Source organism: Crassostrea angulata, chromosome 10 (genome assembly GCF_025612915.1).
Source record: "Crassostrea angulata isolate pt1a10 chromosome 10, ASM2561291v2, whole genome shotgun sequence".
In the NCBI taxonomy this organism is placed as follows: Eukaryota; Metazoa; Mollusca; class Bivalvia; order Ostreida; family Ostreidae; genus Magallana; species Magallana angulata.
Window position 1 is genome coordinate 54,328,885 of NC_069120.1, and position 17,020 is coordinate 54,345,904.

The 17,020-nt window shown below is 33.8% G+C and overlaps 1 protein-coding gene across 4 annotated transcripts; it reads right to left on the bottom strand.

Annotated features, from left to right (window-relative positions):
• Positions 1–5,508: 5,508 nt before the first annotated feature.
• Positions 5,509–14,846, bottom strand: LOC128167034 (syntaxin-7-like). Of its 4 annotated transcripts, XM_052832531.1 has the most exons (12): positions 14,548–14,841; positions 14,100–14,182; positions 12,478–12,552; positions 12,097–12,166; positions 11,637–11,730; positions 11,258–11,401; positions 11,015–11,064; positions 10,804–10,894; positions 9,524–9,596; positions 8,944–9,026; positions 7,457–7,564; positions 5,509–6,521 (listed from the first exon to the last, which is right to left on the bottom strand). In XM_052832531.1, the coding sequence occupies exons 2-11, from the start codon at positions 14,170–14,172 to the stop codon at positions 7,457–7,459; spliced, it is 861 nt and encodes a 286-aa protein (XP_052688491.1). In that variant the 5' UTR covers positions 14,173–14,182; positions 14,548–14,841; the 3' UTR covers positions 5,509–6,521. The 4 variants fall into 4 exon arrangements, with proteins under 4 accessions (XP_052688491.1, XP_052688493.1, XP_052688494.1 ...); XM_052832533.1 differs by lacking the exons at positions 7,457–7,564; positions 8,944–9,026 and adding an exon at positions 8,411–8,493 and having other exon boundaries at positions 14,548–14,846; XM_052832534.1 differs by lacking the exon at positions 8,944–9,026 and having other exon boundaries at positions 14,548–14,844.
• Between the last annotated feature and the right edge of the window lie 2,174 nt (positions 14,847–17,020).

Below are 17,020 nucleotides of genomic sequence, written 5' to 3' on the forward strand. Positions count from 1 at the left end.
CCCCCGACCCACGGACCATGAATTTCATAATTTTGGTAGAGAGATTCATGGATCATAATCATATGCATTTAGGTTTTTTTCACCAGAGTTGAGAAGATTTTTGAAATTTAGTCAGTCAAAAACACCTCTGGCCATACCAATATAATTTTTTGTTCGTCGGACATCAAGTGAAAAAAGGTACGAGCGGGCGAGTGATTAAATAAAAATATTATTATTTTTTGTAGCCAAAATTTTAAATCTGGCGTTACATAAATAAATTTGTGCGGGCGGTTATATTTTTTCTTTTTGTTTCTGATTTATAAATTAAAACTATTTCAAATAGGAAAAATAGAGTAGAAATAGAACACAAAACAGCGCAGAATTCTCTGGATGTGGAAAATTAATGATAATATTATTTGTAGAGTTTTATTTAAATACGAGCGCGCGGGGTCCGACGAACAAGAAACAAGAGGCCCATGGGCCACATCGCTAACCTGAACAGCAGTTCCTTGTAACATTACATTTCGTAGCATATGCTTTTTCTATTTTAAACATTGAACCCCTTTCTGGGGACCCGGTATTGGTCCGAGGTTTATGGTTGGCTTGAACAACATAAATAGTAACATAGGAATGAAAATGTGTAGCACTGCGGTGAGACCGCACGTACACAGCCTGAAAAACTGAACGTAGAAGAGTTCCACTTCAAGAGGAATAACTCTCAGACTGTACAGAACATCAAGAAAGAAAACTCTTGGTTCCACTACATTAGAGTTTACACAATTTGAGGATCCTTGCATAGTAATCTCACAAACTGTAGCATTATAGTTCTCGAGAAAAACTTCTTAAAAACATTTTCAATATACCTTTCTAAGTTAAACTTTGAACCCCTCTTGGGGCCACAGTATTAGTCCAGTGCTAAAGTTTTAAATTATTTTAAGGATGCTTGCATAGTAATCTCACAAGCTGAAGCATTATAGTTCCTTAGAAAAAGATTTTTCAACATTTTCCCTCTATATTTCTATGCTAAACTTTGAACACCTCTTGGGGCCCCAGTATTAGATTGAGGTCACGGCTTTTATAATTTCGAATCTACACTATTTGAGGATGCTTACGTAGTTATCTGACAAATTGATGCATTGTAGTTCTCGAAAAGAAGATTTTTAAACATTTTCCATATATACTTCTACATTTAACTTTAAACCCATCTTGGGTCCCCAGTATTTGTCCAGGGGTCACTATTTTAAAACTATCGAACCTTCATTATCCAAGGTTGCATGCATGATAGTAATCTCACAAATTGAAGCATTGTAATTCTCGAGAGGAAGATTTTTTAACATGTTACCTTTATATTTCTTTAAGGTATACGTTTACTCAGAATGAAAAAAAATTCCACTGATGATAATGAAAAACCATCTATTGTGTGTTAAAGACCTATCATGGTAGTGCTATTTTTCACTTTCAAAAAAGTAGGTCAATGACCTACTTTTTGAGATAATGGCCATTGAATATTTCTTTAAATTTTAAGAAAAGTCCCTAAAACTTTTTGAGTATCATTGAATTTTTCTTAATTGTGAAAATAATACAAATTGCTTAACTCTTTTAAAAATTAAATACAGTTTATGAATATCAGTGACACTAAACAGACACAAAGCATTAAGTTTTCATTCACAATCTTTTATGAATATTCCAGTCCGAATTTCCTCTATCAGTTTTCAAATTCCTTACCTTTTTTGATTCAATTTTACAAAAAACTGAATGATGATAATACTAAAACATTAATAGCATTAAACTAGGTATATTGACCTTACTCTGCAGGCATAAAAGTTATATGAGGTCAATGATCAAAATTTTGAGATATGGTGTATTTTATCGTTTTTAAGCAGTTTTCAATATTTTTGTAGTGTGTGCCATTCGAATATCTAAACAAAATAGTGAGATAAAACCAGCAGAAAATGTGCAAAATTATGTTGACTAAAAGATAAAATCTTCACTTTGAATATGACAGTACTACCAAAAATATTTCAGTGAAAAATAAAATCTGAAAATTTTACTCCGAATTTCCTCTGTTTTGCTAAAAGTAAAACTTGGTTTGAGCCTAATTGCATAATATAGTAAAAATACTAAATGGTTTGTCAATAATAATTCATTTCATGAAAACTTTTAGTGTTTAGAACAAATTTTACTCATGACATTGAACTTTATAACAATCCGAATTTTAGAACTCAAACCCTGAGTAAACAACGTCCTTAATAAACTTTTACCCCCTCTTGGGGCCCTAGTATTGGTCCGGGGGTCACGATTTTACCAATTAGGAATCTACATAAGCGAAGGATGCATGCATAGAAATTCCACAAACTATAACATTGTAGTTCTTGAGAAGAAAATCTTTAAACTTTTCCTTTATGTTTTTTAAAATGTTTAAATTTTGAACCCCTCTTGGTGCCCATCAATTGTCCGGGAGTTACGATTTTTACAAATTAGAATCTACATTATTTAAGGATGGACATGTATGCATAGTAATATCCCAAATAGTTGCATTATAGTTCTTGAGAAGATTTTAAAACATTTTCCTATATATGTTAAAATCTAAACCCCTCCTGGGGCCCCACTTTTTGTTTGGGGGTCACGATTTTTACAATTTAGAATCTTCACTATATATACAACCTTTTGTGTAAATATTGGCATTTTTGGTGCAGTAGTTCTTGAGAAGAAAATTTTTAAACATTTTTCATATGTAGTTCTATGTTAAACCTTGAACCCCGCCTGGGGCTGCAGTTTTGGTCTGAGGGTCACGATTTCTACAATTTAGAATCTTCATTATACATATCAAAGGCCGGAACGCCCACAAAGGCCTCGAGCTGACATTCTCTTTAAAATAGGTATCATTAATTTAAATTTCTGTACCAATAGTCGTATATCAAATAATATCAGACTAAAAATATTTTGTGTAACTATATTTGTACATATTGTAGTATTTATTGCCAAGCAGACAATATACAAATACACATAAAACATGGGTTCATCAACAAGATTTCACAATAGCCCTCGCCATGCACCGTCCTCGACCAGGATCCCGCGAGATAGAGATCCGTGCATGCGCTGTCCGAGTTAGGTCGTACGTACAATAAGTCCATTAATACCACAATATGCAACTATATTTTTATATGCAATTTTAACATTACCATGTGATTGTATACTCAATATATTTCCTTATAAAATACGTAGTGATGCATTTGTAGTACAATGAATCATAACTCATCATGGTTACAAAAATCGAAGAAATTTCAAAGTTCAAAAATGAATTATCTTCTTTCTATACGAGGGAAACACATTAACAGTGTTTCCCTAATTATAATAAAACATACTTTTTTAAAATTTAATTCCCGTGTGAAACAAGATTATCTATGGTATGGTTGTTTATAAATAAATCCACACCACGTGCGTTGATCTGCCGTTTCTATAAACAGGTCTAGGCAACCTCCGTTTTTGGAGGATAACTCAATTTCAAGATGGCTGCTGATTTTTACCATATATGGAAAGTCACTTTGCATTGTGGGTGAAATTATCCTCCATTTTTGGAGGATAGCATGGGTATATTTCAAAGGCTTCGTGCATATCTTTAATGAGAAAATGCAAGCACCAGACCATATGGGAATTAAAGTTAAGGAAATAAACTAATGAATGTACGCGGCGATTTGAAATTCTATGTATAGTATTTTCACAATATGCTTTGAAAATGTGTACTTCCTGTGTTCAATTTTACAAATGACATAGACTATTTACATCTGTTTTATTTAATAAAAATCACAAAATAGTGATGTTTATTCCTCATTAAAACATTAATGGGTTCATTCACGTGTAGAGACACATAATAGATATCTTGATCTGCTATATTGTACATGTACAAAGTAAATGTTTGCTTATACCTTAGGAACTTTGTCGCTCTTATTCTAATTAATTCACAGGTTATTAAGTATCATTCAAATTTAATCCCTTCACACAAAAAGACATTATTAAATTTCATTAATCAAAATGATACCATTTATAGATATCAATTATCCTGAATATTGAAAAAAATGTGAGAGTCTTCACATAAGATATTTTTCTTTTAAATCAGCCCTACAATTATTCAAACTTAAATATTTATTAAATATTATCAATAAATATAATTATTAATAGCTAAATAAGGTGATGTTTTTATTGTATAATAATTATATTTTATTCATAGTTAACTCCCTTTGTAAAAACAGAGTTAATTGCCCTTCATCTGAAAAGATCCACCAGGGGGCGCAAACATCTATCCTCCAATTTTGCAGGATAAAATCTATCCTCCAAAAACGGAGGTTGTCTAGACCTGATAAAGCTCAACCAAACTAGCTGCAATATTGCAACAAAATCACAAGATAAATTTATCGCTTACATTTATTTTGGAGACCGTGCACGATAACATATCAATTTACATATTAATTTTAATTTTTATCGGGCACGGTATCCAAATTAAATGTAAGCGATAAACTAAAATAATATTTAGTGGATTTTTACACGGATATCGTATTTATCCGTCATTTCTTTACTAAACAACCTTATATACTTATGCAATGAGTTGTCAATAATTAGGGAGACACAGTTGGGTTTTTTGGTGCACAATTTAGTTGAATAAATGGAACAAAAGTCATGAAAACATTTTTCCTATGTATTTCTATGTTAAACTTTGAACCCCCCCCCCCCCCTGGGGGCCCAGTTTTGATACGGGGGGTCACGATTTTTACAATTTAGAATCTTCACAATAACTGCAAGCTTTTGTGTAAAAATTGGCATTTCTGGTGCAGTGGTTCTTGAGAAGAAGATTTTTTAAACATTTTCCTATGTATTTCTATGTTAAACTTTGAACCCCGCCTGGGGCACAGCTTTGGTCCGAGGGTCACGATTTTTAAAATTTAAAATTTTCACTATATATACAAGCTTTTGTGTACATATAGGCATTTCTGGTGCAATGGTTCTTGAGGAGAAGATTTTTAAAAACATGCACCCTATACTCACTGTTTCACAATTATCTCCCTTTTGAAAAGGGCTGTGCCCTTTATTTTAACAATTTATAAACCCCTTTCCATAAGGATGCTTTGTACCAAATTTGGTTAAATTTGGCCCAGTGGTTTTTGAGAAGAAGTTGAAAATGTGAAAAGTTTACAGACGGATGGACGGACGGACGACGGACAACAGGTGATCAGAAAAGCTCACATGAACCTTCCGTTCAGGTGAGCTAATAAAAGTGTTATTCCCCCTTCAACTTGCGTGAGATATAATTAAAAGTAAGTGTAAAATATTTCACAATCTTATAGTTTTTTAGACATCACAGCCATGCTTCTCTTTTATCTAAGAGCAAAGAATTTCTATGATTAAATATATACCAGTATTTCTACTAGTAGTATATGACCGACTATAGTTGAGCATTTAACATATAAAAAACAATTATAAACTTATACACGACACAACAAAACCTTTAACATTTTATGATATAAGCACAAACGATTTGTAATTCTTAACATAAGATTTTATTTGCTTTTGACAACATGTACTAATACATAATTGATAACAAAATGAAAATAACAGAAACAAGTCTTTAGGAAGGAGGTCATTGGCCCAAGGAGTGAACCCCTCAGGTCACAGATACTAACTGTATATCTCAGAATAAAAGAAGCTAGCTGGTCTCTTCCTCAAGCTTTAAACAGTCAATTTCTAATGCTCAAATCATAACAAACGAATCTTTTTCCGAAAATTTAAATTCAATTTATGGCAGACCATTGATTTTTTTACGCATCCAGTAATGCAGTGACCATTGATTTTTTGCAGGACAAAAAGAGATGCCTCCAGATAATTATCTGACTAAGTGGAGTTTACTGATTGACTGATAAGAGGACCTCTGTATATTACTGATTAACTGATTGATTGGAATTCAATAATTAACTGATTAACTGGTAAAATTTCAATAATTAACTGACTGAAAAGTAGGAGGAGTGAGGGTAGGTTTGTCTTGTGAAAATTTTAGGTAAATAAGGATACTTTGTTATGCTGAAGACTAGCAAATGAAAAAAAAAACAAGGAACAAACTATCATGTAAAGTTACTGCAGCACTTGAGTCTCTCTCTCTCTCTCTCTCTCTCTCTCTCTCTCTCTCTCTCTCTCTCTCTCTCCATACAGGAATGTTTCAATTCTGCAAATTATCACTCTTCATAAATTGTTTACAAAATAATTTATAATTTATACCTGTCCAGTAAATATGCAGTTCAAATTACTAACAATATCATGGGATGATAAATCCCAAACTATTCAGAAATAAATGATAACAAAGTGATATTATGTTGTAGTTCTATGCAGTTCTGGGTTTTCCTTATACAAGTCAGCCATGTTGAATGCTGTCTGTCTGACATTCTAGTTTCCATGGTAACAGACTAGCTGGCAATGGCGTAAATAATCAAGGACACTGCAATTACTACTATCACCACGACAATCACGATATACGCTGTCTTTCTCCGCGACTTTGTCTGTCAAAATAATAGAAATCACTCTTCAAGTTTAAATTTTAATGCTTTTTGCCAAATAAAGTATTTTGCAGTTGCAACATGGCATTTTTTAATCAATTTAATAGTAGAACACAGGGTTTTTTAATTTATGTCATTAACTGATATTAAACTGTAATCATCTAGGGTAAAATACATTCAAGATTAATTACTGACAAAAACCATTTCTGCTTGTTTCAACTTATGAAAAACATTTTTATCTCATTACTGTTGGTTTGCAAGAATAACATCATTTCTAATGCATAATAATGACAGAAAGAATGAATGTAGATAAAGGAAACGAATGGATAAATGATTTATATTAAGCCAACTTTTCTTCAAAATAACAAATTAATCTAACACATTAGAAAATACTTTAACTATAGCTGCAGATCTGTTAGTAGCTCTCTGGTTGAAAAAATTCGGGTACAAGAAGCTCTCTGGTTTGTCTATCCCAATTTTTTCAACCAGACAGCTACAGATCTGCAGCCAAATACTCGATACATTTTTTTTTAAAAATATTTCAAATTTTCAAACTTTAAGTCAATTTCTATAAAAAGATGTTTTTAATCACTGTGTAATAATAGGAGAATAAACATCACATCTGTTAATACAGTTATATTATTTTGATTACATGAGATATACAGAAAATCCTGTAGATGTATAAAATGTATTCATAACAGTAGTTCTAAGTATTTCAAACATTAAATTTTAAAGGGTAACTTTTACAGAGTAACTTTACTCAGGGCTTATGATAAAACAGAGATTCTGGTGACACGGTTATTGATTACATCATTACCTCCCCTGATTACCGTAAGATAAGACATGATGACCGCTAATAAACTTGGGATAAAACTTAACTAGTTGAGCTGGCAAATCACAGAGCAAGGGTGAAATCAACAAGACCAACTAATACTCACTTAGTTGCTACTTTTAGTTCCGAGCGTGGCTGCGAGTATTATAGCGATGACAGCTAGAACTACCACAAGGATCACAACACATATACACTTTTTTCTGCGTGCTTTGGACTGAAACAAGGTGAAAATCAAAAAAATAAAGCACAGAACTTAAATTTAAATCAAGGTAAAAACAAAATAACAACCAGGTGCCAATCAAAAAATATCATAACATATATACAGAAAAGATAGGCATTGCTGAGATAGGAAAATGCAAATAATATCTTCAGTTATTTATTTATTATGCATCGTGTATAAATCTATAAAGTAAACATTTATTAAAAATATAATGATAACCTAAGAAAGTTGCATTTATTATAATGTGAAGATATTTCCATAAATATCTTTAAAGATTAAGATACCAGCTTAGAAAATAAAATCCCCTTGAAGCACCACTACACTTTAAGTTCTACAATGTTTCAGTATAAAGGTAATATCTGCACAGGGGCAGGGCAAATATTGTGATATAAATAAATGTCAGTACCTTTTATCCCTCATGTTTTTTAATTTATGAATAATTGATACTGGTAAAAACAAATAATTCATAAAAAGATGTAACAACTGATGCGGAAATTAAATGAACAAACTAAATATAACTTTAATATAATATAGTGGAAAACAAATACCGAAAAGTGAAGTATTTTGGCAGAATGCTAAATTTGTCTCTTTATGAAGGTTCATTTCATATTGTTGACATTAAAGACACTGAAAATAAGCTCCTGTATGCTTGTTTTTTTGTTGTGAAAATAAATAACTGAATTTAATCTCAAAAACAGCACATTTTCTCCTGCCAAAATACCGTTCGGAAAAGTATATGAAGAATAAAATTGTTCTATATACTAAACAGAGCTATCAGTGGGCCCAAAATTAGATGTCGTCATGCAGACCACGGTTACCATGGTGACACTATGGCGATACCTGGTAGGAGCTGGCCAGTAACAGCTGTTTCTGGCCACTCTCCACATGACCTTGAGAACTCTCCACAGTGGTTTCTATAGAATCTGAAACAGGTTAACTCCATCAAATTCTCCTCTTCTAAGGTTAAACATACTAACTTTCCATTCTACCAACCAACAAACCAAGGACCACTGCACAAAAAGTCATTTCTTTATGTTCAATTTTTTCCCCACCAAAATCAACCAAATTGAACTTAAAAGCTTTTGCCATATTTTTACAAATATTGCAAAGTCCTATGATTCTAATAAATAGGAAAAACATGCAAATTTTTTAATGCAGGGAAGACTTTTTACACTGGGCATTGTTTGGAGACTTGTTGTCACTGGTCCTTGGCTGGCTTCCCTATCTGACCTACATAACCTACCTACACCTGTCTCATACCTTACAGTACCTACAAATCTAGGCCCCTTCCACCCCCCTTTACTCCTAACCCGACTCCCTAGCTAGGGGTCCCTCCCCTACTCCCGACCCTGTCCCCGTTTACTTATCAGTACCTGGTACTTCTGGGCACTAGACAGCTGTTTTCTGCCCTCCTCAACATGCACAGCAGTCGTTTCCACATTAGCTTCTATACTGTCTGTAATCAAAGTACTGAGACTACTCAGAGGGGTCAAAATAACTCACAATGCCATATTGCCCCAATAGAAAGATTAATGTTCAACCTTAATGGAGACAAAAGAGCATGTTTATTGATAAATGTCAGTCCCTCAATAAGAAGACATTACATATCTTACACAATTTTGTACATTTATTGTTGTAATCATATAACATTTGCTTACACAATATGAATAAATGAACTTTATTTTTTGTTTGCTTACTTCAATTACACCATACTAAACTCTCTTAAATATATTTTACAGTAGAAGAAGCTATAAAAACAAATCTTTTTAAATAACAGCTATTTCTATTGATTACAAAAATTGTTTAACATTTCTGGCAATATTTGTTAAAGATCTTTAAAATTAATAACAGCAGATTTCAAACATTAGTCTCTCTCTCTCTCTCTCTCTCTCTCTCTCTCTCTCTCTCTCTCTCTCTCTCTCTCTCTCTCCTTGACTCTCAGAGGATGCTTACCTAGCATCTCCCCCTGTTCATGAACCAACATCCCTAAATCTTTGAATATCTGGTTGACATCTGTGATATCACTCTACAAAGAGAACAGAACACAGCGTTATTCAAAAGAACACACAGCACTATTCAACAGAACACAGCACTATTCAACAGAACACAGCGTTATTCACCAGAACACACCGCTATTCAACAGAACACAGTGCTATTCAACAGAACACAGCACTATTCAACAGAACACAGCACTATTTAAACAGAACACAGCGCTATTCAACAGAACACACTAGTGATGTTCCAATCATCGATTATAATCGAAAATCAATCGATTGTTATCGCACTCTAAGCGCTCGATCATAAAAGGTTTCATCACGATTAATCGGTTAAGGATTTTTTCCCTTTCAACAAGCACATATCATAAACAGAATATTGTAGACGCGAACTATCTAAACCCTAAAAACGCTCGCAGTCTGAAAATGGCTGACATGTCAGACGAGCTCGATATTCTTACTCGGGAAATATAGCACATTCTAGAATTTGGACGCATTTTGGTTTCAAGAAAATTAATGTTCGACTGCCTACAAAGGAAAATCTTTTGAACATAGTTTTTTTATCGCTAGAAATACTAAGTAAATCAATTGACGAAAGCCTAGTACTGAGTCTGTTTATTTACATTTATTTAGCACTACACTATAAAATATAAAAATTTCCGATTATAATCGATAATTAGCTAGTTCCGGAAACCAATTATCGATTATGAAAATCTCGCCCATTCCCATCACTAGAACACACAGCACTCTTCAACAGAACACAGCACTCTTTAACAGAACACGGTGCTATTCAACAGAACACGGTGCTATTCAACACCACACACATTGTTAAACTCCAATGCAATTTCATTAAATATTCTGCACGCATTATTATTATTTCTACTGTTGTGCAGGAATGTTGCAGCAGTTTGGATTAAACAATTATCAATAAAACCAAATGAACAGGTTATTCAAAGTGAATTAAAAGTAAAATATGTTCATTTAAATCAATGCAAAGTTTTTGACAAAAAGAAGAATTGGTTCCCACAAAGCTTTCATCTTAGATTTTCCCTAAATGCTGCTATTTTTTCTATTGCAAAAGAATGAGTTGGTAGAAATCTGGAATTTCTTTTGGAGAACTTTAGTTTGGCAAACTGTGAGTCTCATAAAAATGACATGAAATTAAATTCTTAAAAAAGAGAATAAATGGTACCTAGAATTGGAGTTAACAGGTACATTCCCCTTGAATTCTATTTTTACCTCTAGCTGTTTGATGGCCGCTTCTCTCTCGTGGAGCATATCCAGATCAACATCTTCCTCCATTTGTAGAACCTGCCGTGTCTGAGAAAACCTAAAGATAAACAGTAATGTATGGTCTCAGTCTACTGATAAAAAAGCAATGTACTGTATTTTGATTTACTCTTGAAACACAACGGAAGGAGAGCTGTGATTGGCTGGCTGTGAACCTTACCCAGGGGTCATATTTAGGTCATCCCTTCCTGTATCATCATCAAAGGGAGACTGTAAATAATGAACAAACAAAAATCAGTAATATATCAATTAAAGCCGACAAAATAATTGTTTTCATAGTTTCTCATGCATCATCAAAAATCTTATTGCAATATCAAAGGTAATGGCACCATTCCTAGGTTTTGTTAGGAATTCTTTAACTCTTGTATTGGTGTAACTGTACACCACACAAAATTTCACCAACCTTTGTGAAGTTTCCTGACTGAGCTCGAGCTCGAGCAACACTAGCTCGCTCCTTCTCGGCTGCTGTCCGCTGAATGGTTTGAAAATTTTTGAGGGCTGTGCTAAAGTCATCAGTTAGACGATCTCGTTGCATCCGCCATTTACTCTACAAATTGAACAAATATTAGTCAAAATAGATATTAAATAAGAAAATATCATTTTCAATTCTGGTTCTCCACTGATAGATGGACAAATCTTTACTTCTAAAATGAATAGTAGTAAGGTACTACATGTACTGTGTATAAATCATCTCGGAGTCTGTACTGGTCAGATTTCCCATCAATGTGTGCACTTGTTCAGATACCCACCACCCCACCCCAAACCCTTATTACTGCACTCACCTGTTCTGCTGCGGGGACAGTCAGGTGGGCCAAGTCTTTCATCAGTTTGTTGGTGTCCTTTGCCACCTGGTTTGTGTGATGAGTTAACTGATGCCTGAACCAAAAAGAACGTAAATAACATGAACTGTGTAGAAATTAGATTTTGTGATGGGTCAAAATTGTTACCTTTTACTTATCAATTCATATCCCTATGAATATTTTAACATTTCTACTTTATAAATTCTTTAAATAAGTTGTCAATTCATGAAACTATACCAAAAGACACCAGCATATGGTCCCAAAAATGCTAAGTGATTCCATGGAAAGCAAGAAATTTCTGAGTAAAATGCATATCCAATAAAAGAAATAATATTTAAGAGTATATTTTGCTCTATGTTCAAACATGCAACAATATTGGCCTAAAATAGCTTAAATTTTTTGAAATAATGCCTCAATGTCTTTTTATTTTAATTGCACTTACACTCTTTCACGGATTTCATCAGAATCTTGAGGCGTCCCAATTCTGGAGACGTTGTTTTGTATTTGTGAAACTAAAATTCAGAAATACAAATATAACACACGTTTATGAGCAGCTAATCTACTGATTTAATTTCACATCCAATATATGGTACTAATTAATACTAATTTTTAATTTTTTTTAAAGCATTCTCAATTTTTCTTTAGCACAAGTTCATTGCTAGGTCTCCTGTCTGATTTAACGTTTACCATTCTGTATGAGTGTCTGTACACTTACCGTTCTGTGTGATTGTCTGTACACTTACCATTCTGTGTGATTGTCTGTACACTTACCATTCTGTGTGATTGTCTGTACACTTACCATTCTGTATGATTGTACACTTACCATTCTGTGTGATTTTCTGTATGTTGGAGCTGATTGCATTGGTCAGTCTGGACAATTCACTTCCTCCCTCTCCACCTATCAACATGGAAAGAAAAGGTCTTAAATGTTGTAAACACATGGATGTATGACACACAATGCATCATCACAGCATCACACATTAATAGAATACCTCTCATGACCATTTATGTTGTCTTTGCAATTATTAAAAAAAATGAATTTTAAGTATCATAGCAATAAGCCGCAATGCAGAAAAAAAGGTTTCAAATGTCTAAAATATCTGGATATATGATTGTCTAACATATCACCAAGATACCATAATTGTCATTAACATGTCATGTAGCAATAATGTCATCTTTGCTTATCAAGGGCCTGTGATGCACTGCTTATTTCTCCTATAAGCACATACCTGTTAACCCTCCCGCATTGCGCAGGAGACTCCCGCAAAACGGCCTAACAATCTAAGATCTCCCGCATCCAACCTATCTCCCGTGTGGGAGACAAATTTCTCCCGCAATCGTATTTGTCTTCCCCATAACCCCCTCTCCCCAATTCTGAATCTTTACATGCAAATTTCAACAACCACTGCGGGTTTTTCTCTGATTTTGAGCGCAAAAAGCTGCTGTGTAGCTTGAACATATCAAAATCCATCAAAGTACTGTCTACTATGATCATAGTATGACATGTTATAGTCCAGTTCACGTTTTACGATTACTTCCGGTTTTGACTTAAATCAGTTACGTATTTAGTTATGCCTTATAAGAAAAATAAGTGCAGACATCTTGATTTTACTCTGTAACACCAAAGAAAACAATACACAGCCAGTGGTGTCACTTAACAGGTGCACAGGTAAATCACCCAAGCCACGTGCAGTGAGCCGTGATTTATTCTGTCTGGCAAGCACGGTCGGTAAAAATCAAAGTGAGTTTGGAACACTGAGTGTTTATACAGTACAAGCTACCAATAAAAGTGAAGCTCGAGGAAAAAGTGTAAAAGCATTTCACAAGAGTTTTTTAAGTTTATAGTACCGGTACTATAAATTACAGGGATGCTATAGACATTACAACAGATTTAATTTTTAAATGATACTGGAGAAATTAAAATTAAAATTATTGAATTAAAAAGCTGTTCTATATATAAGACAAAAAATAATTTTAATGAATATTATTTACTGGTATTTTCTTAACTTGGTTTCACTGCAAATTCAAAATATGCAAAATAAATGTTCTGTGTTTACCCTAGATGTCAGCATGCAGTGATGGTTCAATACTGAACAATAAGAAGACTTAATATAAAAAGTGACACTATTGACTTCTTGCATTGTAGTCCATGCAAACAAAATAATAGTTTTCTGAACATGTACAGCAACACAAGTTGTAATTGCACTCTGGTAGTCAATGTCATAGAAATAATAAAAATTAAAATGACTGTAAATGCATTAATTACAATAGTAAAATAAGGTATCTAACAGTATTTTTAATATATATTTGCATTTCACGTGAAAAAAACGTTGTTTACGCAAAATCTTCCCCTTAGCCAAGTTGGTAAGGGGGAGATTCTCCCACATAGCAGCTTTGAAAGGTTAACAGGTATGTAAGCATGAATTTTAACTAAACAGTTTTTACCTGTAGTTCGTGGTGAATCCCCAGTCTGGTAAGAAGAGAATCCTCCAAATTCACCTTTCCCATACGTTGCCATGATTTAGATTCTACAATTATACATACATAATTTATTTGGGTTGTTTTATTTCAATTTCATTATCTTGCATGAACATATCTGGGGGAGGGGTCTGAAGCTTATCCTAATCCTTGAGGATCTGGACACCCCCTTCACACTCTGAAGATTCTTTAATTCCACACCTGGGCTGGGTATAGACCTAAGAATATCTTGAACAGTCATGATTTCAATTCTTAACACTCTCAGAAATATTGGGTTAGATAATATTTCAACAGCTTTTGACAATGTTATACTCTGATATTCTGTAAACTGGGAAAAATCATGATCCACCAATTTACTGATTGACCATGCGTCAGATTTAACCACCCATATATTGTAACATTAGCCTTGTTGTACCTGGGATAAAGTCGGCGCTGTCGGTCACTCCAAGGAAACGTTCACTCCGGATATCCTCTTTTCGTACTGCACCTCCCGAAAATTGATCGTCGTTCAATTCAGACACCGAATGGATCAGTTTTCGATTACCTTAAAATACTGTCGTGACTGAATCTAATATACACATGCATTCATGGTTAGAGACCGTATGAGAACTGCATGGTAAGGATGTTGAAAGTCTTCCGTGTTCTGATAATATACACACCTACTTGTGATCCTCCATCACTGACAATAATACCATTTTGTGACGTCATCGATCATGAGATGTTTTGTAGATAGCTCGGTCGGTGGAAAGTCGTATAATGCTGAATTCTATAAAATGTTATATATGTCGTATTGGAATCTATGATTATACATGTAAATAAAAATTCAAAATAAATACGAATGTTCCACCACAAACTTGATCGTTTCCGCCACAAAATATGATTAATAGCCTCTATTTCCTTGACCAGTTGTTCATTTTATTTAAACAGTTAAATGAAGTTTCCATCCAACTGAGGCTTCTTTCGGGCACTGGCATACATGAGCAAATGTATAACCGTTTTTTAAAGGGACTTGGACACGATTTGAGTTCAACATTTTATTTTTTGTTTTTTATGTATAAACTGGTTTACTTGTGCATTTTGAATGATTGACCAAAATTCGGATTTTTGAAGTCAAGCCTTAAGAGAAATGCAGAGGTAAGAATTCTTTGTTATATAAACAAAGCTCGTGTCTTATCTTGTTTACAAATAATGATAAGTAATGAATTACCATTTATTTGACGAAAATGACTTGTGGCAAGCAAGATAAACTGATTTAATGCGTTAATGAATAATATTAACAACAGAGAAAAGCAAAAAATGATTGAAACTTATACCAGTATAACCCATATGTTAACAATTACAAGGCTCGATCTTTGTTTACAAAACAAAGAATTTTAAACTCTGTATCTTGCTTATAACTCAATATTTGACTTTCAAGTTTTGACATAGCATTAAATATACCCCTTTTAACCATTCTAAACAATAAGAATCGAAAAATAAAATTTTAAATTTTTAGCTTAAATCGTGTCCAAGTCCCTTTAAAGTGGGAGGGGGGTTGGGGATAGGCAATCTCACCAGAAATATTGACCAGCAATAAAACAATCACCAGACAAAACAATATCAAAACAAAGCCCAACAAACCTATTTCGTCAATCTTTAAAATCGTTATCCGTTCCAACATTTCTACTTCAAAGTTAATATGTTATTTTTCAAACATTTATTTTTCATTCTCCCTAAAAGCGAGTGACCAGTTCTTTCACTATTCTATTCTCTAAATGTAGATAAGAAAAATGTTTATGCGGAGAAAAAGTGAGGGATACTATACATGCTATACGTACGTGCCTGCATGTCTTTGACCCCCAGGCCCCGGAAACAACTTAGACTACTCAATAATTCCAGCCTCGCTTTTACACAATATACATGTATACCCTTTGAAAAGTGAGAAATAGATCAAAAGTAAACATGCATGTCTTAGCCTTACGATTCCAGAAGCCGTGGGTATTCCAATATGACTGATTTTAAAACTGACGCATACAAAGAATATGATTTTTACGTAAAGATTAAAATCTCTTCCAGGGATGATATGTGCCAGTTTGGTTGAGATAGGCCCTGTGGTTCTGGAGAGGAGGAAATGGGAACGGACGACGGACAAAAGATATTCTATATCATGACGCTTTTCACAGGTTCTTGAGAATAGGACCGACCCCCCCCCCCCCCCCCCCCCCCATCACTCAACCTTGTTGTATTATATGTATAGATTGGTTTTGGGTTTTTTTAATTATAAAATGTTTGTTTTAGCAGAGACATAAATAACATAAATGTTATTTATGTCTCTGGTTTTAGGTCATTTTTCGAAATGAAGGTACACATGAGATCAGAAAATTACCATAAAAGAACACAGAGTACCGACCTTGGGATTAATATTTTGGGGCGGTGGGAGGGGGGGGGTCGGTCCTATTCCCGAGCACCTGTGGACGCTAAATTTCAGCAAAGAATTTTTGAGAAACAACATTCCTTTTTTGGAATAGCAACTAGTTTTAATCGATTTTTAATTGAATTTGATGTACAGTTTTATATAAACACGTTATTTTCGTCGATTTTTACCTAAAAGTTAAAACTTACCCTTGACACAGCGTATTTTAACAAACAATTAAACAATCATACTAAATAGCATTATCCAAAAAAAGAAATCAAATTATAGAGAAAAATGAAGGTTTCGATCATCTATTTTCTTATCATAGGGCACCACGAATAGAAAAATCCATTCTCTGTCCTTCCGTCCGTCCGTCTGTCTGTCTGTCCGTCTGTCTGTCCGTCTGTCTGTCTGTCTGTCTCTCTCTCTTTCTTTCTTTCTCTCTCTCTCTCTCCATGCTTATTTAATGATTCAAAGAAATCTGACTGGGAATATA